The sequence below is a fragment of the Pseudocercospora fijiensis genome, assembly GCF_000340215.1.
Source record: "Pseudocercospora fijiensis CIRAD86 unplaced genomic scaffold MYCFIscaffold_1, whole genome shotgun sequence".
In the NCBI taxonomy this organism is placed as follows: Eukaryota; Fungi; Ascomycota; class Dothideomycetes; order Mycosphaerellales; family Mycosphaerellaceae; genus Pseudocercospora; species Pseudocercospora fijiensis.
The window spans coordinates 8,305,806-8,326,327 of record NW_006921532.1 but is presented as its reverse complement, the minus strand read 5'-3'; the positions used below and the strand labels follow the sequence as shown (position 1 = coordinate 8,326,327).

Sequence of the window (20,522 nt, the reverse complement as noted above, 5' to 3'; positions counted from 1 at the left end):
CATTAGGTTGTATGACAGCTGGGAGGAGAATCTGATTTTTATGTTGTTGCGTTCCAAGCGAAGAATTAGAACAAGATACCCATAGCATCTACCTGGCGGTAATTCAGTTGATAGTCAAGCATCCTCAATATGTCTCAATGAGCCAGCCTAGACGTGTCAGCGCTTCAGCTGCTGCGACTGACCCTGATTGATCAAAGGCCACAAATGATCTGACAGAAGCGAGAGAGCAGAGAAGAAAACAGGTCCACGCATCGGAAAGTGCTTTGCGCAGAGAGGTCGTGTCGTCAAATTCGGATCATTATAACAAGACTGAAATCCAATTCCCTTGAACTCGTCCACGATGATGCCGTCCTAATCATCTCGTCCCGCTTCTCAGCTCCCAGACTTCCCATCTTCGTATCTTCGTGACTCGCTTCTTGAAAACTCGTGATTGGTATTAGACATAATATTGTCTCCTGCTTGTTGATCTATGCGTGCTCCGCCGACTTCCATCATGATAGTCCCGGCTGCGAGCTCGGCTCCCGGATCTGCGATGTCCATGCCTGCTCGAGTGATATGTCCGCTTGACAACCACCGCATCATCTTCTCTGTGGTTTCGATGGACCAAAAGTGCGAGGACCTATCATCTCCGTCAGTCGTGAACAGAACAAGTTCGTTGACGAAACATTCTACTTACGAATGTGACGAAGAATGCGATGATGTTGATGATGGCCAATGCCCAGCTGGCCTTCAGCATCGCGCATTGCTTGTTGAAACTTATAGATAGGTATGAGTTTCCCACGTCGAAATTGGCACAATTCTGGCGCGCGATGAAGCGCAAGACGACGACTCCTCCAATCAGCGCCCCGAAGAAGGCCAGATCGACAAATGCAACGAATAGCGCATCATGTCTCGCGCGCAGGTAGTTGATGGTGGTAAAGACCGTCCAAGCCAATGCCAGTACCGACACTATGAACAGCACCAGGATGTAGTCGGGCGTCAGGAGATTATTGCTGTCGTAGATGTGGACGAACCAGCCCAGCATGCCCACAATCGGCGTGAGTGTGATGATTTCGAATATGCGCCATGAGAGAAACAGAAAGCCGGAGATGGCCATGGTCGGAGTCGGAGTTGGAGCTGATCAGAGGCGCCAAGAACAGACAAGGGAATGATGAGGTGATGGTCGAATTGGGGTTGGAGTGTCGCAACGCTGGAATCAATAATGCGATGGCATACGTTGCGCGACGGGTGACAGGCTGGCTAGAAGTGGTTCGAAGAGCGGTTTTGTATGGTGCAGGTCGGCAGCGGCTTTGCACGTCGGAGTCGCAGCTGGCGGGCCACAGTGACGGAAGTTTGACCTGAATCTTGGAAGTGAGCTCGCGCCCCACAGTTTCGCGTCAGGCGTGGCAGCTGGACGATGCTCGGTTGATTGACCTGCGACGCAACCAGAACAGGAATTATGTACAATCGGAACGGATGCACAGAGCAGAAGATGTGGAACGGGACATTGCAGAGGTTTAAACGGTCGTCACCCGAGATGCCATGATGCGATGATGCGATGCGATCTTGTGAAAGAGTGGCTGGCAAGGCTGGGAGTGCGCACGTGGCAGAAAAGCCTAATCCTCGGCTGATCCCGGCTAGGCCAACCATCTTGCCAACTCGCGTCGCCTCGCCTTGCATTTTCTCGATCTGAGGGACGGCTCGCGGCCTTTGTGGTCTGCATTCCCGACCCCAGACTTCTTCCCGGATATCATACAAAGAACATTGTTCCCGATCAACCAATCCGCTACATAACACGTCCAGAACCTATGCTTCCCACGTCGTTGGGTCGTTGCGTACTGTTTGCGGAAATGGTTGACTAGAGCATAGTCTGGCTCTTGCGTCCAGACCTACGTAAGTCCCAGTACATATTCGTCTTGCGCTTGCCCTTCGCTCATCGCGCTTCGATGGTAAGAATTGCCAATCACTTTGTACGGTCACCCTTCGGTGTACATATCGGATCGCAAAATGGCCACGCTGGGACGGGTCCAAGTTGGCAAGCCGGCGCCGGCATTCAATAAGATAGCCGTGGTCGATGGAAAGCTTAAGGGCGAGTGCTTTGACGAAAGACTGCGGAGCAACCTACTGACATTGTGCACAGAAATTTCCCTTTCTGCATACACCGACTCAAATCACTGGCTCATCCTTGTATTCTTCCCAAAGGCCTGGTCATTCATCTGTCCCACCGAAATCAAAGCATTTTCCGCGCGTCTCGAAGAGTTCATTTACTCCCGCTCCTGCGCCGTAGTCTTTGCCAGCACCGACAATGAGCACTGCTTGAAGGCTTGGAATTCCACCGATGAAATGGAGGGAGGTCTTGGTGGCGTACACGTCCCACTAATCTCTGACTGCAACCGTCAGATGAGCCGAGACTATGGAGTTTTGCTCGAAGAAGAAGGTGTTGCGCAGCGTGCCCTGTTCATCATTGATCCAAAGGGTATAGTGCGAAACATTACAGTCAACGATGCAGATGTTGGCCGTAGCGTGGACGAAGCTCAGCGCGTGCTGGATGCCTTGGTGTTCAAGGACGAATTCGGCGAAGGCTGTCCTATCGATTGGAAGAAGGGCGACGCGGGTATCGACATCAAAGGTCCCAATAAAATTGAGGGCCCCATTGAAATCCCTGCAGTGCAGCCCAAGAAGGTGAGTGCCGGATGTGCATGCAGCAATTTGGAATGAGTAGCCGTGGTATTGACTTCGATCTAGTCTTGGTCGGACTGGGCTCGTCCAAAGCTCAGTCGTGCCTGGTCTGGTGCCAGTACCATCTCCACTGTCTCGAACGCTGCCTCGTCAGTAAGACCAGCATACTTGCGAGGCCATAGCCATTCAGGCTTCGGAAGTGGTAACCACAGTCCTCTCATAAGTCCTGGGAAGCGTAACTCGCACGCCACTGGTGGCTTCGAGCAGCAGATGGAAGAGGCGATAGAGCAGCAGCGAATGGAAAACATGCAGTCGATGTATCAGAACCAGAGCATTGGTGTGGCCAACTAAGCTCAAAGTCAGATTAGGAAAAGCACATAGGATGTTTCGTCCAGAAGCATGCATAATACTACCTTTTCGATACTGTTTCTATATCAATTACTAAGGTCATGATGAGAGACGAATGCTGTCGATTTCGAACGTGCAAGAGCGTCCATCGGGGCTTGGCATTCGTCTCCCACTCCGAGGTTTCTCCTTTTAGCCTTAGCGCGGGCTGCCAAGTTACCTTTCAAGTCTCATGGACCTCCTATCCTTGCAACAACAACGACAAGACCCGACACACACTTCGATCACAAGGACATCCAGAGCCAGGCTTCAGCATACATGCGGCGATCTGTTCAATGCTAAAATCGCGGTCGGCTTTCTGGCGGCCCTCGGTGATCTTCCCAGTAGCGGTCATTTTCCGCATTGCCTTGCTATTCTACGGACGATGGCAGGATGCCAACAGCCCGCTCAAGTATACCGACATCGACTACCTCGTCTTCACCGATGCTGCACGCTATGTAGCCTACGGCAGATCACCATATGAGCGAGCGACGTACCGGTATACGCCGCTCTTGGCCTGGATTCTGGTTCCAACTGCTCGAGGAGGCCTATGGTTTGAGTTCGGCAAGGCATTATTTGCTCTGAGCGATATCGCCACGGGATGGCTGATATATCGAATTCTGCGAGCCCAGACACTGGGTTCGGAAGCCGCTCTAAAATTCGCCAGCATCTGGTTGCTGAACCCTATGGTCGCGAGTATAAGTACTCGTGGGAGCTCCGAAGGCCTCCTGGCCGTCCTGGTCGTAGCATTACTTTGGGCAACATTGAAGCGGCAGATCGTGGTGGCCGGGTGTCTCCTAGGATTTGGTGTTCACCTGAAGATTTATCCATTCATCTATGCCGCTTCAATAGCACAATGGCTTGATCATGGTTCGGGGGAACAGTTCGGCGTTGCGCGATCAGGTTTCCAGAGACTGATGGCTTTAGTCAATCGAGATCGCATCGTGCTTGCCATTTCGAGTTTCATCACTTTCATGGCATTCAACATTGCCATGTACAGCATGTAAGTCGGCCCGGACTCATCCTCTCATTCAGTTCTGATTGTGGTAGATATGGTAAGCCGTTTGTGGAGCACAGCTACACCTACCATTTGGCACGAGTCGATCACAGGCACAACTTTTCTGTGTACAACACATTGCTACACCTCAGCTCGCTCTCGCGCACGACTGCTGCATTACCTGTGGAGTCTGTTGCTTTCGCACCACAGCTATTTTTGTCACTCTTTGCACTGCCATTGGTACTTGCAAAAACGGACTTAGCCAGCACTATGCTGGCTCAGACGTTTGCTTTCGTCACTTTTAACAAAGTGTGCACAAGTCAAGTGGGTTATCACGTCGTAACTTCATTTTCGACTCGAGCTAATCTTATACGCAGTACTTTTTATGGTACATGGTATTCCTGCCGTTCTACCTTCCAGCTTCGTCGCTACTCAGGAAACCGCAAGCCGGCATGGCAGCGCTGATACTGTGGGTGGCAGGCCAAGCCATTTGGCTGCAACAAGGCTATGAGCTAGAATTCCTGGGTCACTCAACTTTTGCGCCAGGACTGTGGCTAGCGAGTATGGTCTTCTTCTTGGTCAATTGTTGGATCCTCGGTATCATTGTCGAAGATGTGCGGAGCCAGGCGAAAGGAGGCAATGTTTCTCCACAAAAAGTGGAGAAGTCGTGATTAGAACTTTGGGCTCATCCACGAGTCTTCAACCTCCACCGATAGCCTTAACGCAGCCCATTGCTGCTGCTGCAGCTAGGCCTCCGAGCACCAACATCTGAACTGCATTCGAAAAGCAGATGCGCCAGCTATTCTCGCCCAACAGAGCCGTCTTCGCCCAGCCAAAGACAAACAGCGCGATACCCATGACTAGTATACTGCACAGAAGTGCGTCTTGGACGCGGGTGAAGAACAAGTACGGCAGCAATGGCACCATACCTCCGAGGAAATATCCAAGCGCAATTGTGAAGCCTGAGACGTAAGCTCGAGATGCCACGAAATCAGCTTCTGTAAGCTGATGGTGGAAACGCATGAGAAAGTCGACAAACTGATCCGGGTCTTCACTGAGGTTCTTGGTCATGCATTTGATGGTCTCAGGAGCAAAAGCGTACTTGTCGAACGTCGTTCGAACCTGCGAGAGCGATGATTAGTGTATGCACAAGCTAGTGGTGAAGTACGCGGACCTACCATTTCGCAAGCCTTCTGCTGGTCCTCTGCAACACACTGCTTGGTCTCCTCAAGTGCGGAAAAATAAGCATCAGCCTCGCTCTTGGAGCCAAGGTATCCACCAAGGCCCATTGAAATAGCACCTGCAATCAACTCTGCAAAACCAGCGTAGACAACGAGGTCTGTGGTGCCGAGTGCTGACAGTCCAGCCGTCAAAGCGAAGGGCACTGTGAGGCCATCCGAAAGACCAATTGTAGCATCTGAGATGATTCGAGGATTGACTCGACACTTCAAGAGCGAGGCGCTCTCTCCAGAGTCCTTCTTGTCATCGAAGCTCCGGCATGATGTCCTGGAGTCGACGGATGTTGACTGTGGACCGTGCTCAGTATCAAGCAGGCGTTGGTATTCGCCGTCTCGCTTGATAGGAAAGATCAGGTTCTTGAATGAGACGAGCGCCATGTTCCAAAGGCAAGTATCTTGAAGAAGGGAAAGGGCTCTGAAGAACGCTTGGGAAACGTGGTGTGAAGTTGGGGGAAAAACGATACAATGCCTTTAGGAAGCGGTGTTGCTGCTCTTGCCTTTTCTTCCAAAGGGTGTGGTGTCAGCGAATAAGGCAGCTCCGTGATTGGCTCACGGGCTCACACGGCCCGTCGCTCCCGCAGCCTTCTCCTCGGTTTCTCTGCGCATGACGGTCTCGCTGTCGAGTCAGTGTCGACGGAACTTCTGGAAACATGTTACATCAGCGGTCTGGCCTATTTCACTCCCCGGTGTTAGCCCGCCCCGGCGCACGAATTCTTCACTTCAGTTCCTGCATGTGGATTACGAAGAGCGAATCCGAGGATACATGAGGTATGGTCAGCTACCACAAGAGTCGCTCCTCCATCAATAGCCCTCCCACTTCAGATGTCAACAATGATCTCCCAAACAGACTCGCCTACCGATACTCAATTGTCTGCAGTGTTCACAGCATAGCCCTTGGGAGGATGCTGGCCATCCGGAATCTCCACTCCGTTGGTGTAGTATGTCGATGCCTTGCTAGAGGCATATTCCTTCTGAATACTTGGAAGTACTGTGCGTCCCGTCTTTGGAGACACAGCGTTCACGTTCGGGATCGGATACGGAGCCGATTCGAATCCGGTGTTGAAAGGACCTGCGAAGGAAGAGTTCAAAAACACGGTCTCGTTGACACCTGTCACCGCGTCCCATGGACGATACAAATCTCCAGTGTGATCGGCAACGAGCTTGAACACATTCGCGCCAACATCCCAACGACCCAACGTATGTAGATTCCAGTTCGCCTCTACGGTCGCGATGTCGCTGTAGTGATTATAGAACTGATTATCTGTCGTGCCGTGGAGGCTTTGAGGAACAGCACCACCCAAGAGAATGCTGAACACACGGTTGCCGACATTGTCTAGACAGTCAGAGTCAGCAATGCTCACAGAACAAGCTTTTTTAAAGACGTGAGACCAGAGCAAAAGGCACGAACGAATTGCACTTTGTCACTTCCTAGCGAGAGCACCCTTTACGCGTCCCGGGGATTTCACTTACAGGTGTGATTCTCATCGAATGTCAGCAGAATCAGGGTCCGATCCATGAAGTAAGAATCGTTAAGAAGAGGCTCGAGGAAGTTTCGACACCAGGTTCCGGCTACAATAACCGTTGTGTCATGGCCATCGCTAGTCATGTTTGGCGTAATAAAGCTCCACTGGGGCAGACGATGCGCTTTCAAGTCTTCGAAGAACACAGTGGTATTCTTCTGGTATGAAAGCCTCCTCGGACTGGTGTTCGCATTGTAGATGACGGGAGGATTATGCTTGCGGACATAGTCATTCGCTCCGGTCTTCTGGTTCTTCCAAGCAAACCCTTCAAAGCCTGTGAATGGCATATCTTCTTGGTAAGTTCCCCAAGAGATCCCCTTGTCTTCGAGCAGATCGACCACAGTACTGACGTTCGCGGCGACTTGGTCTGGGTATTTTTGTGTCAGCGCAAGAGGTCAATGATAATTTTTGGCTTTCGTCACTGGTCACGCACTGAAATCATCGTTGTCCATGCCGAAGTTGTCTCCTCCCACGGAAGCAACATAATTAGGTTGCGATGGATGGGTGACGCCAAAGTAATTCGACAGAGTGATGCCCTTCTTCGCTAGCAATGCTAAGTTCGGATCTCCAGCTGCTTTGTCGTAATCGGTGTTCTCTAGCCAGATCTCGATGAATCTGTCAAACACTTTTCCAGGAACATATTTTGGCTGACTAGCATAGGTTGGAGCGGTTGCCTGAGCGGCGTATACATGTGCAGCGTCAGTTGCTGTGTAGAGATCAGGCTGGGGTGGCTCTTGGTCGCCTTTGTTGCTGTATTGTGCCTGCGCTACAGCACCGCTAATTGCTAGCGAAATCAGAGCGAGAATGGTGGCCATTATTCAAGGTCGAAAGTAACCGACTGCTGGACAGATGGAGGAATGGGCAGGGTGGTTTATGTCAGTACTATTTGGCGGAGAGCGGCGAGTACAGTCTCCTGCCTTTTTGAAAAGTTCTGGCCGCTAAAAATCAGACTTTCAGCCAAAGATTCAGACCTGAGGGCTCGGAGCAGCCTTGTGATCAGTATATTGCTCCATGAGTTGTAATCCCTTATTACTACACCAACTCCGAGAAGCAGCAGGTTGCCCTGCCGTCGCGTTACGGCGGATTCTGCTTCGTCGAGAAAAGAAGGTCGTCACTCCCATGTTCTCTTCGGTGCCGTTTGTTCCAGCGCTGCGTAAATAGAGAAAAGCTCATTGGCTAGACATTGATGCGAGAGGCTCGTCAAGCTTCTTCTGGAAGGCAGCGATCCATGTCTAATGCAAATCAAGGCCACTCAAGCAATCTTCGTGGGGACATAAGCTCCACTGCGAAATTGGATGGAATTTGTGGTAGCGCGGCGGTGATCGCATCGCCAGCGGCGACCTCTTGACACGAGTGTGCGGACCAAGCACAGTCCCTGGGCGACCTACTGTAGCGGTCGTGGATGATCATGCAGGGCACAGCGTCGTCAGGTACGCAGCCAGTCTGGAGTCGCCGCTCGAGTCCCAAGCCAAGTAAAGATGCGCGCAAGGTGAGCCAGCTTAGAACCGGACGGCCCTGATGCATAGATGTGCTCTGGAGAAGGCTGTCCTTAAAATGAGGCAGAACCCAAGCCCCGCACTGCCACACACGGCAATGGCCGGACGATGCGCCCTACTACTAGCCTGCATACTAATTTGTTAGTAAAGCGTAGAATTCAACATTCTGTATACATTTCCATCGATATACTATATTATCGTCGCATTCTAAAGCTAAATAAAGCTAAAGTTAACGTATAGAAGTGCTATACTATTAAATTTAAGGTATTATTAGTTGTCGCGCATGTCTACTAGGCGCAATTTACCTTTATCCGCCGGGCGCAATTTGCCTCTCCTACCGCTATACCGCTACTATCGCTATACCGATAATTATTAGTATCTTACCCGCTTATTTAGTCCGCTAGAAGGTAACTAAGGTATACGGAAGATAGTATCTTACTAAGCGTCTCGTATAACCTCGAATTCTTCTCGTAATAGTCTACCTCCTACCTATATCGCCTTTAGTGCTCCTACCTATATTAGAGCTACTAATTGCGGTAGTTTAATACCCTGTTTAGTATAATAACTACTAGCAACGTAGCCTTCCGATAAAGGGCCTTATCCGAGTCGTATTTGCTAAGGGAGGGTAATATTACGACCGCGTTCTTTTACATCCTCGATTAGCTAAGAAATAGCGTAATTTAGGTAAGGATTTAAGGCCTTCGCGATACGCTTAAACTATAGGTTTATAATAGTATCCTTAACCTATAGCTCTTCCTCGTTTAAATCCTTATTATCTTCGAGGCTATAGTACCGCTCTCGTAGGTTAAATATACGCTCTTTTATTGTCGCGGTACGCTTATATATACTAACTAGCTCTTGCTCTTCCGCGGTAGAAGACTTATTAGTAATAAGGACCTTTTCTATACTATAATACAGCTTAAAGCCGTTCTTGCGCTAAAGTAATATCTAGGCGTTAAAATCGTTGTTAGTAAGGTCTTCGAGAAGTAGATAGCGCGCCTATAGGTATCGATAGAGCATATACTATTTCTAGTAGAATTAGTAGTCGCACTCGTTATCCGCGATCGCTTTAGCGTTCTTACTACGTTGCCGAAGGTTACTATTAAACGCGTCGTTTACGCTAGCGTTAATCTTAGGTACGATTAGGTCGCAAGTAGCGTACGGAAGTAAAGCTATCTATAGATAAGCCGTCGCGTACAGATAAAGCGAGTTCTTGTATTTAGTCGCTATAACGGCGGCGCGCCTATCGAGGGCGTTAACAACTAAGTATAAGTGTATAATACTGCCCTTTAAAGAATAGTAATTTATCTACTATTTAACGCCGGCGCTACGCTTAAACAGATAGTAGAAGTTCTCGAGGTTGCTTATCGTTCTAATTTAAAGAAGAACGGGCGAGTAACTATAAGGATAATAGGCCTATAATCGCCTATCGTTATATATCGTAACTTTAATATATTTAAGCCGTTTATCTATCTCCTTCTTCGGCAAGTCTATAGCTACGAGAAGGTCTATAGTACGCTTAAGACTATCGATATAACTACCCTTAGTATGTCGATATTTAAGTGCTTTAAGTAGGTTGTTAAGTACTCTCGTAAATTTCCGGCCCTTCTAGTACTTATTTAGTAACTTCTCGTAGTAGAATTAGTAAAGGAAATAGTTAACCTCTTACTCGCCGGCCTCTAACCCTCGGAAAGCTAGTTTTACTACTAGTTGTTCCGCACCGCTATCGTTAGTTACAAAGTACCTAACAACCTACGGTTTTCGCTAATTTCGATACTATTCTTTAATTAACTTAAAGGCCTCCGCTATTATTATTCTATCTTCTCTTAGCGAATAAAAATAGGCGTAAACTCGGTATATATTCGAAGAATCTCGGACTATAATCGAGAAGAGCTTCTACTCGAGGGAATTCGTCTTATACGTAGAATCGACGATTAAAACCTACCTAAACTAGTATAGTAGGTCTAAACTAGATTCTTTAGCAAATACGAGGGCGCGAGAAGGATTGCCGTTAGCAGCTTTCTTAATATCGATATATTAGTAATAATAATAGTCTATAAATATAGAAATTAGTAAATTTAAAAATAAGGTATCGCGCTAAGAATTACTAAAGCCTAATTAGAAGCCGTAAATCGCGGAGATCGGAGGTACGCCGGGCTTTCCGGTACTTGCTAATTTAGCTTAGTGCCTGCTAAGCTTGTAAAGATAACGTATAATTAGTAACGCTACCTACCGGATTAGGCAAGTTATAGGGCTATACTATTAATTAAGTTTACTAAGTAAGGTATTAGAGGTAGGCGCGCGGAACTTTAAGAAATTCGACTTACTTCTTTCTAACTAGTCTCTCGCTTCTTCTACCTATAAACTCCTACTTAAATCGTTGCTACGATATCGTAGATTTAGATACGCTTTTAACTAACTACGCGCTACGTTATATACGGTCTAGATATTGAATTTAGCACCGCTAGTAGCTAGAAGGCGCTTATTACCGCCGTCGATACTGTCTCTAGCGATAAGTTGTCGAACTGCTACCGTTACGTACCCTCGCTATACCTCTACGTCTACTAATTTTAGAAGGAATATAGGTATCTTCCTTAGATCTATATTACTAAGCTTATAGTTATAAGGCAGTAGATTAGTCTTGTCTCGAAGTACCTTATATTAAAGAGGCCGTACCTAGTATAGCCTACGCTTATAGTCCTTTACTATTTAAGCGCTAGGCGCGCCTTCTTTAACCGCCTTATACTAAGCCTAGATATTTAGCACCGCTAGACACTTTAGCGTAGTAGTAATATTGCGCTTCTGCCTCTTCTTAGGGTTATTACTCGTCTTATTTATTATAAGATTCTTCCGCCTTCTATAACGATAGATAAACCTAAACTCGCGCCTTATCTTCTTCGGCGTATACGGCTAGTAGCCGTTAGCAACCTATACGTTATTAACAAATAGCTAGTATATTGCTTTCTCGTCTAGAGTTATTATAAACTAATCTTCTAAATAGAATAGCCTCTCGCGCTATTGCTTTAGGTCCGCTAGTAACTTTAATACTATATACTCGCTACTAAAGTAGTTGCTAGACTATTTATATACAAATTTATTAAAGCTATTATTACTACGAGACGGCTTATCGTTACTATCGCTAGCGCTAGCGCTCTCGCTATCCTTATTAACTTTAACTTCTACCTCTTCTTCTACTACTTCCGGCTCGCTAAGCGTATCCTTATTCCCTTCTAATCTATTAAATCTATTAAATCTAGCATTATCTAGCAACTAATCGTTATTAAATTGCTAGTTATATTTATTATCTAGCAACTAAGTATTAATCGACGTCTTATCGACTAGTATAGGTAGTATATTACTAGCAATCTCCGCCTATAGAGCGGCTATTTAGGCGGCGGTAAGGAGGCCCTCGGCGGCGTCTATTATCGCGATATAAAGGTCGAGAAAGAGCACGAATTTAGTAGGTTTCGAGGGATATTGCGACGACTAAATCGGCCGAGCGGACGAGCGGACGAGCGAGAGGGCAGCGGCGACGGCGACGGCGACGGCGACGGCGAGGTCTATAAGAGAAGGAATCTATAACACCTACTAGCGGGACAACAATGGCTAACTGCATCTAATTAGGTATAGAAATTGGTGGGTGGCTATGCACCTTAGCAATCCTATCCCCACCCGGTGTGGCTTGGGTTCTGCCTCATTTTAAGGACAGCCCTGGAGAAGAGACAGATATGCAGATTCTCCCTTGACGCTTTCGAGAGACGAGAGACCCTTCGTACCAGCGTACCGGCGATGCACAGATGGTGTAAGCTCAAGATACGCCACTAAACAAGACCATGGCCGATGGGGCAAGACCAAGTAAAGCGGATGAGAAGGAGCAAGAGCAGGAGCACGAGCAGGAACATCTTTTAGCTGATTGGGATGGAAGCTACATCGGGGACAAGTCAGAGAGTGGTCTGCGGATTCACAACAGCCGAAGATGGCACCAGACGCGGATCGCCAAAGGCATTATGCTTGCAGTTACAGCTTTTACGATTCTAGCTTTTGTTGGGTATATTCTGATGGTCAAGAGAATCATAAAAGATTGGGGTATCGAATACAGTAAGGTCAGCAGGCTTTACGAAAAGGAGGGCACTGCGTTAACATCGAGCAGTAACCCGTAATGAGTACATACTAGATCCCGCGTGGGATATACATGAGGCTCCTCGAGTACGATCATATCATTTCGAGATTAGAGACACCATATACCACCCCGATGGCATATACAGGCCGATGCTTTTGGTTAACCAGCAATTCCCTGGGCCGCTTATAGAGGCCAACGAAGGCGACATCATCGAGGTCAAAGTCGACAACCACGCCGCGAACGCGACCTCGATACATTGGTGAGAATGGAAAGCACCGTGATGTCTAAGACATTTGCTGACCTTCGAGTTATTCCTTTTAGGCATGGCATCTACCAAAGAGGCAGTCCGTTCATGGACGGCACAGTTGGAATCACCCAATGCCCGATCGCTCCGAACTTCTCTCTGACGTACAGATTCAATGTGACTGGACAAAGTGGCTCATATTGTAAGTGAATCTATGGAATGTATGAAGATGTTGGCGAGATTGTCCCTCAACATAAGCTCCAGTGTCTCGGATGCAGTAGACGGGGTACTACAGTAGTCTCCTGCGAAGATGTCCGAGTCCTGAGAACGTATGTCTAGAGATTCTCGCCAATGGATGACATGACCTTCCTTTGACTAGAGAAGAAATCGACGCTGACTCCCTATATTTTTCAGGGTGGCATGCGCATCAAGGTGTTCAGTCCTCAGACGGAGTCCATGGTCCCTTGATCATACATTCCCGCGACAAAAGCTTGCAGCAGATCAAGTACCACACCGACCGCGTCCTTTTGCTTTCGGATCACTATTGGAACAGTTCCTCGGAACTCCTTTGGGACTATCTATCACCTGGCAAAGAGAACGACGAGCCTATACCTGTTGGGGCATTGATCAATGGTCGTTCGAAATACAGAGACTGTGAAGAGATCCGTAAACGATACCCCGGTCGGAAATGCTGGACCCCGGCCCAAGGAATCTACAAGGCTTCGAATGCTCTTGCACTCGGACTCGCTAAGTTTCATCCTCAGTATGCGTACGAGCTGGCAGTTATGCCGGACTATCCAGGCATCGACTTGGAGCCGGAGAAGTCTCACAGACTTCGTTTGATCAACGTGGGAGCGTTTGCGGACTTCCACTTTCAAATCGATGAGCACGACTTGGCTATTACTGAAGTAGATGGCACAGATGTGCAGCCGTACACTACCCAGAGAGTATCTATCAACCCAGCGCAGCGATACAGTGTCATCGTGAACGCAAATTCCACAAGGTCGAAACTGTTCTGGCTCCGAGCTCGAATGGACACTCAATGCTTTGTCAACTCGAAAGGTGTTCAGGCCGATGCACTTGCTGTAGTCCGCTATCAATCGGCCGTTGAAAGAAGCGATGCGAAGAACAAGTGGCAAACATACTCGGACTTGGCCAAGGATATCAACTCAGGGGACTGGGATTTGCCACTGCCACATGATTGCAGAGACATGAACACTACTAATCTCTTGCCGGTCGTTATCGATTCCCCGCCGAAGCATGAAGATTCTTTCTTCTATGTTCGCTCCAGCATCAAGATAGGCGACTGGCAGCTAGCAAGAGCCATGTTCAATGAGTCGTCGTTCCGGCCAGACTTCACTTCTCCCACGCTCGATCGAGCTTGGGCTGGTTTGAGGTCAGACAACGACTCGTGGATCCGACCTGATCAGGAACTCCATTCAGGTTTCATCAACGATGAAGCATTTAATGCCTCCCGCGAGCTAGTCGTACAGACTAGGGACTCTGCAACAATAGACATTCTCATAAGTAAGTCAGGATCTCAAACTAGCACTGTCTTCAGCTGGCACTCGCTGACTATCGCAAACAGGCAATTTCGACGATGGCACACATCCTCTACATCTCCATGGCTACAAATTTTGGATACTGGCTCAAGGCCACGGTTATCCGCCAAGAAAGGACGAGCTGTCAGGAATCACTCGTGAAAATGTCCAGCCTTTGTACGATCAGCTCGAGCTTCGCAACCCACTACGCCGAGATACTGCTAGTGTAGAAGGCTACGGCTGGATCTTGATCCGCGTGCAAGCAGATAACCCTGGTGTGTGGGCGCTTCACTGTCATGTCTCCTGGCATGCTGAGGCAGGCTTGGTGATGCAGCTTCTGACGAACACCGAAGAGTTGAAGCAGTTTGAGTCTTGGTGGAAAGTGTCGAGGCTATGTGGAGCGAATGGTATTGAGAAAGGAGCTGGACCTCCGGACGATTATTTTGTTCCTCACGGGCCACCTCAGCTAGCTTAAGCTTGATAATAACCATGTCAATTCTCACTCTACCTTTCCGTAATGGCGATATTGGCTATGCATTCGAGTTTTCAGCTCTCATGCTATATACAAGCGAGAGTGCTTCTGTAAACGTTGAAAGGCCAAGCCATGACAGCATGGTCAAGCTCCAAGTTCTTGGCCAATGGAGCTGAAGGCGGAGTGTTTCAACGTTGCTCGCACCACAACATCTCGCTCAATAATCACAGTCACTTTAAATTCATCGTCATGACAAGCATCCACTGTGCCTATACCGAGCCGATTAATCCTGCGGGTGCGACCCCGGTCTTGACTCGCGATCAAATCTGGAAGGGTCTTCAACGGAAGATCCGAAAGGCACAAGACTTCGTACCCATCATCGTGGACACTGATGTGCTGGAAGAGAAGGATAATGAGGTGGTGCGAGGGGCACATTTCAAGGAGCGAGATGGCATTCCCGCAGGCACGGTGAAGGAAGTCTGCAAGAGCTATTACCCGACAAAGGTGCGATACCGATCCGAAGCCCAAGGCTTGCCCAGCTATCACCTTGAACGCCAACGTGCGGGTCATCATCGGTTGCTCACAGTCAGCAGGTAGATTTCTGGCAGCCTTCTGGTGCTCTGATCACGAATACGGTGTCGGATGGTGCCTCCCTGACGGAGAGTGATTTGCACATGACCTACACGTTTGAGTGGAGGCATGCAGATGTTGTTGAAGGTTCCGAGGAGCACAAGAAGCTGGTGAAGATGCATCGTGAAGGCGCGAAGATGGCAGTACATTCGAGCATTGAGGCGCTACGCAGGATGGCTGCTGCTGGAGAGCTCGACTGAAGTAAAGAGGAAGCCGCAAGATAGATCATGAGAGATGAGGGTTGGGGACACGTGGAAATCGACAGGGTATTCGAATTGCATGACTTCGTCAGACAGTGTATAGTGACTGCTTCATATCCGCTACCGTGCTCTTACAAGCCTCAAGTATTCAGTTCCATCATATAGCACCTGCCTGCTTGAGCAGTTCTGGCAGCTGGCTCTTCTTTCCCTGCAAGTCAGAGTTTCCGCCGATGTGCTTGTGGTCGATAAAGATGTTCGGGACGGATCGCTGGGAGGTGATCTCCTCTAGGGCGTCTTGGATCGCAGCGCCATCATCTGTTCGAAGTGTCAGCTTCGCGCGTTCTACTGTGGATCGGCACGACTGGAACCTACCGACTTGATCGAGTTCGATGATGAATGGCTTCACGCCCATCTCGCTGAGGAGCGACTTGGTCGCCTTGCAGTATGGACAGTAGGACTTGGAGAAGACGGCTTGGAGAAAGCATCAGCAAGCGAGCAAGCCATGTCATCACGTCGCGCTGCTCACCAACTGCGTTGTTGTCAATGATTTCCTGGGCCTTGGTCTTGGCAGCCATGATTGTGTTTGGTGAACTGGGTCGTGCTGAGGCGAAGATTTGACGGAAGAAATTCATGAAGAGTATTCTGTCACAAGCGGCAGCCGTGTGCGATGGGAGTGTCCAACACGCAATGCCGATGAGGCGTGTTGTGCATTTGTCATCCTCGCCGTCCTCAACGACGACTCCTCGGGCTGCCTTTCGGCAAACCTCAGGCTGACATCATTGTGGCCTGGGATTTCAGGCCGTCCACTTGGCCAACCACATTCTTCGCATCGCGCTGCGGCAACGCCTTCGCCGTCTCCTTCTCCTTCTAGCGTCTGGGCACATGTCTCGTTCCGCTCGCCAGCCGCGATTTGTGCTCTGCGCGTCACGTCAGCTCGCAGGCCTCCCAAGCTTTCGTGTGCGTCTCGTCGTCTTGGCGCACTCGACCTCTCCAATCACCTCTGACCGGTGGCGATAACAATCGTCTTGGCCACGTGTGGTGTAGGTCGCACTGTGCGCCTGCAGGCTCCGCTCGCCTTGGCACGACACACGCCATTCCACCCTCTGGCGGTGGTGATGATGCCACCCCGTCTCCTACCCTGCCGTCACCGCCCGCTCTGGGAACAACGACGGCCTCGACCAGGAACATTCGGTCGAACAAAGAGATGGCCAACGGGGCTCTCCACAGTTACGGGATATGAAGCTGTCCAGGCTTTATGGACAATGCCATGCTCGTGACACATCTGCGTCACATCCATGTCAATGGTTGGCTAGCGGTCCTACTGATGTTATGCCAAGGCTTCCACCTCGCCATGTCTTGGAACCCAAGAACATCCTTTCTTGTCCACCGCGTGTCTGCGGGTACGTGTGAGGTTGCCCCGTTACTTAAGTAAGTCCAATGCTCCGCGGTCTTGGTACAGCTCATATTGTGTCATCCTCCACGGTGCTTGAATGTTGCGATCGTTGTACATACAGCATTCGCTTTTCTCCTTCGCTTCCCAAACAAACAACCTGCCTCCACATTCCTCACACAAGCCGGCCACCTATCCCTTCTCAACCTCCGCATGAGCAAAATCAACAATGGGAAAGAGTCAGAACACCCTGGACGGGCACGTATCCGGACAGGCCAACAAGCCATTGACCGCTCCTGCCCATGCTCTCAAGTGGAAGGATGTGGCCGAGCAATTAAACGCCGATATCGACGACGGCTTGACCGAAAGTGAAGCCAAGACGAGATTAGAAGAATATGGCAACAACGAGCTTGGAGATGGCCAAAAGGTCAACCCAGGCAAGATTCTAGTGCGGCAAATAGCAAATGCTATGACCCTAGTGCTTGTTCTGGCCATGGTCGTGTCTTTTGCAATTCAGTCTTACATTGAGGGAGGTGTCATTTCAGGTGTCATCTTCATCAATATTGCAGTTGGCTTCTACCAGGAATTTCAAGCGGAAAAGACTATGGACTCTCTACGATCGCTCAGCTCGCCCACTGCGCAGGCAGTACGGGACGGCGAGTCAAAATCTCTTGCCACTGCTCACATAGTTCCAGGAGACTTGGTCGAGCTCAAGACTGGCGACACCATTCCTGCTGACGTTCGACTTATCGATGCCGTCAACTTCGAAACCGACGAGGCGCTGTTGACTGGAGAGTCACTGCCAGTGCGTAAGGCGGCCAACGATGTTTTCGACGATGCCACGGGACCTGGTGACCGCTTGAATGTCGCCTACAGCTCCTCTACTGTCACGAAAGGCCGCGCGACCGGTATCGTGTTCGCCACTGGCATGTATACTGAAATCGGATCCATCGCCGCTGCTCTCAGGAAGAAGAACAGCAAAATCAGGCCTGTCAAGCGCAACGAACAAGGCAAGGCTAAGCCACACCGATACCTTCAGGCTGCGATCCTCACCTGCACTGATGCCATTGGTCACTTCCTTGGTGTCAGTGTTGGAACTCCTCTGCAGAAGAAACTTTCGCGATTAGCAGTGCTGCTTTTCTTCATTGCTGTTATCTGTGCAATCGTCGTTCTTGGAGCCAACGACTTCAGCAACCAGAGAGAGATCATCATCTACGCAGTTGCAACTGGTCTATCTATGATTCCGGCCTCCTTAGTCGTGGTCTTGACTATCACCATGGCCGCCGGTACCAACCGCATGGTCGAACGTAATGTCATTGTTCGCAACCTGAGATCGCTCGAAGCACTTGGAGCTGTCACTGACATCTGCTCCGACAAGACCGGAACTCTGACCCAAGGCAAGATGGTTGCCAAGAAGGCATGGATTCCAGCTAAAGGTACATACACGATCGAAGAGACCGACGAACCATTCAACCCAACGAAAGGCGCCATTTCATTCATCGAAAAGGAGCCATCAAAGGTCGAGCTCAAAGACAAGGACAAGCAATGCAGCTACGCCGAGCTTGTGAACAACAACGACGCCCTGAAGGATTACCTTCGTGCCGCATCTCTTGCAAACCTGGCCACTGTCCACCAGACCGATGCTGGTCACTGGAATGCTCGAGGAGACCCCACCGAGATCGCTATTCAGGTGTTCGCTTCCCGCTTCCAATGGAACCGACGTGCTTCTGTTTCCGGTGACAACCCAGCCATGAAGCTTCTCGTCGAGTTCCCATTCGACTCTGACATCAAAAAGATGAGTGTTATTTACCAGGATCTCCAGAGCAAGAAGATGATTGCATACACCAAGGGAGCTGTCGAGCGTGTCATTGCCTCGTGCACATCGTATTTCGCCGAGAACGACAAAGACGCTGTCGAAATGACGGAGGAATACCGTGAGCAGATTCTCGAGAACATGGAAGCCTTGGCCAAGCATGGACTTCGTGTGCTCGCGCTCGCCAGCAGAGATTATGACGAAGAGTATCATGATGGCAAGGAAATTGATCGTGCGAGTGTTGAGAAGGACCTCATCTTCCGCGGACTCATCGGCCTGTACGACCCGCCACGTCCCGAATCTGCGCCTTCCGTCCGCCGCTGCCACGAAGCTGGTATCGAGGTTCACATGCTTACGGGTGATCATCCTGGCACTGCCAGAGCCATTGCAGGCCAAGTTGGTATTCTGCCGTCCAAGATGTACGAGCTCAGCAAGGACGTCACCGACGCAATGGTCATGACCGCTGCCCAATTCGATGCTCTCAGCGACGACGAAATCGACGAACTTCCCGTCCTCCCTCTGGTCATCGCTCGCTGTGCCCCACAAACCAAAGTCCGCATGATCGAAGCTCTCCACCGACGCAAGAAGTTCTGCGCCATGACCGGTGATGGAGTCAATGATTCGCCATCTCTCAAGCGCGCTGACGTCGGTATCGCTATGGGTCAAGCGGGCTCAGACGTAGCAAAAGACGCATCGGACATCATCTTGACGGACGACAATTTCGCCTCGATCCTGGCAGCCATCGAAGAAGGCCGGCGAACTTTCGACAACATCCAGAAATTCGTGCTCCACCTGCTCGCCCAAAACGTCTCGCAAGCCCTCGTCCTCCTCATCGGTCTCGTCTTCAAAGACGGCGAAAATTACTCCGTCTTCCCCATCTCGCCCATCGAAATTCTGTGGATCATCATGATCACCTCCGGTATCCCCGACATGGGTCTAGGGTTCCAAGAAAAAGCTCCAGACGTCCTCTCCCGTCCACCAGTCAGCCTGAAACGCGGAATTTTCAGCTTGGAGCTCATGATCGATATGATCGTGCTAGGGATCTGGATCGCAGCGCTCTGTCTGACAGCTTTCGTCCTCGTGCTATATCCGTGGGGTGGAGGAGACATCGGATACCGCTGCAACGACTCGATCGGTGACGGATGCGACACCATTTTCCGAGCTCGAGCCACATGCTTCGCTTGCTTGACCTGGTTTTCCTTATTCTTGGCATGGGAAGTGATCGATATGCGACGCTCGTTCTTCCGCATGCAACCCAACTCCGACCGATACTTCACGCAATGGATGTACGATGTCTGGAGGAATCAGTTCCTTTTCTGGGCCGTCATCGCAGGCTTCGTGCTCATCTTCCCCATCATATATATCCCAGTCATCAACAGGAATGTCTTCAGACACACCAACATTTCGTGGGAGTGGGGCATTGTGTTTGTGGCTGCTGCGCTGTTCTTTGCTGGTGTCGAGGGTTGGAAGTGGGCCAAGAGAATCTACTTCCGACGGCGCGCGAAGAAGGATAGTGCTGCGGTCGAGGATTTGGAGACTAGGGTATTTGAGAGATACCTGACGCAGTCGAGCATGGACGTTAATGAGAAGAAAGTATAGAAGATGGCTGGATGGCTTTATACGTTAGCAATGGCGATTTGGAATGATTCATTGGGAGGTAGCGCTGCTGCTTGCAACGGCTGTTATATACCAGGGTAACGGCGTTCAGAGTCATCATGATGGCATGCTAGTTTCAGGCGTCAAGGCCTGCGAAAATAGAGATTTTGGCAAAATGTAGTAGAAGAGCTTCAAATTGATTGTCCCGTCCAAGGGTAATTTC

General features: G+C 49.7%; 9 protein-coding genes across 9 annotated transcripts; 5 read left to right on the top strand and 4 right to left on the bottom strand.

The window, feature by feature from the left end:
• Positions 1-631: 631 nt before the first annotated feature.
• Positions 632-1,096, bottom strand: MYCFIDRAFT_28092 (uncharacterized protein; the record flags this gene model as incomplete). Its single annotated transcript, XM_007921658.1, has 1 exon — positions 632-1,096. The coding sequence occupies one exon, from the start codon at positions 1,094-1,096 to the stop codon at positions 632-634; it is 465 nt and encodes a 154-aa protein (XP_007919849.1).
• Positions 1,097-2,010: 914 nt separating this feature from the next.
• Positions 2,011-2,586, top strand: MYCFIDRAFT_122066 (uncharacterized protein; the record flags this gene model as incomplete). Its single annotated transcript, XM_007923617.1, has 1 exon — positions 2,011-2,586. A coding segment is annotated over one exon (576 nt), but the record flags the coding sequence as incomplete, so codon positions are not given.
• A 752-nt stretch (positions 2,587-3,338) lies between these two features.
• MYCFIDRAFT_201744 (glycosyltransferase family 50 protein) lies at positions 3,339-5,035 on the top strand (the record flags this gene model as incomplete). The annotated part of the gene is made up of 3 exons (XM_007923616.1): positions 3,339-4,036; positions 4,093-4,363; positions 4,417-5,035. 3 exons carry the CDS (start codon positions 3,339-3,341, stop codon positions 4,708-4,710), a joined length of 1,263 nt encoding a protein of 420 aa, XP_007921807.1. The 3' UTR covers positions 4,711-5,035.
• Positions 4,757-5,556, bottom strand: MYCFIDRAFT_111042 (uncharacterized protein; the record flags this gene model as incomplete). The annotated part of the gene is made up of 2 exons (XM_007923615.1): positions 4,757-5,161; positions 5,218-5,556. Coding segments are annotated over 2 exons (744 nt in total), but the record flags the coding sequence as incomplete, so codon positions are not given.
• Positions 5,557-6,140: 584 nt separating this feature from the next.
• On the bottom strand, positions 6,141-8,207 carry MYCFIDRAFT_185451 (uncharacterized protein; the record flags this gene model as incomplete). The annotated part of the gene is made up of 4 exons (XM_007923614.1): positions 6,141-6,610; positions 6,748-7,164; positions 7,231-7,503; positions 8,186-8,207. The coding sequence occupies 4 exons, from the start codon at positions 8,205-8,207 to the stop codon at positions 6,141-6,143; spliced, it is 1,182 nt and encodes a 393-aa protein (XP_007921805.1).
• A 4,244-nt stretch (positions 8,208-12,451) lies between these two features.
• On the top strand, positions 12,452-14,601 carry MYCFIDRAFT_107857 (uncharacterized protein; the record flags this gene model as incomplete). Its single annotated transcript, XM_007923613.1, has 5 exons — positions 12,452-12,672; positions 12,735-12,859; positions 13,072-13,338; positions 13,441-14,184; positions 14,246-14,601. Coding segments are annotated over 5 exons (1,713 nt in total), but the record flags the coding sequence as incomplete, so codon positions are not given.
• Positions 14,602-14,919: 318 nt separating this feature from the next.
• MYCFIDRAFT_160172 (uncharacterized protein) lies at positions 14,920-15,620 on the top strand (the record flags this gene model as incomplete). Its single annotated transcript, XM_007923612.1, has 2 exons — positions 14,920-15,174; positions 15,264-15,620. The coding sequence occupies 2 exons, from the start codon at positions 14,920-14,922 to the stop codon at positions 15,498-15,500; spliced, it is 492 nt and encodes a 163-aa protein (XP_007921803.1). The 3' UTR covers positions 15,501-15,620.
• On the bottom strand, positions 15,322-16,075 carry MYCFIDRAFT_55506 (uncharacterized protein; the record flags this gene model as incomplete). The annotated part of the gene is made up of 3 exons (XM_007921967.1): positions 15,322-15,815; positions 15,873-15,971; positions 16,027-16,075. The coding sequence occupies 3 exons, from the start codon at positions 16,073-16,075 to the stop codon at positions 15,658-15,660; spliced, it is 306 nt and encodes a 101-aa protein (XP_007920158.1). The 3' UTR covers positions 15,322-15,657.
• A 1,044-nt stretch (positions 16,076-17,119) lies between these two features.
• MYCFIDRAFT_149581 (uncharacterized protein) lies at positions 17,120-20,522 on the top strand (the record flags this gene model as incomplete). Its single annotated transcript, XM_007923611.1, has 1 exon — positions 17,120-20,522. The coding sequence occupies one exon, from the start codon at positions 17,120-17,122 to the stop codon at positions 20,300-20,302; it is 3,183 nt and encodes a 1,060-aa protein (XP_007921802.1). The 3' UTR covers positions 20,303-20,522.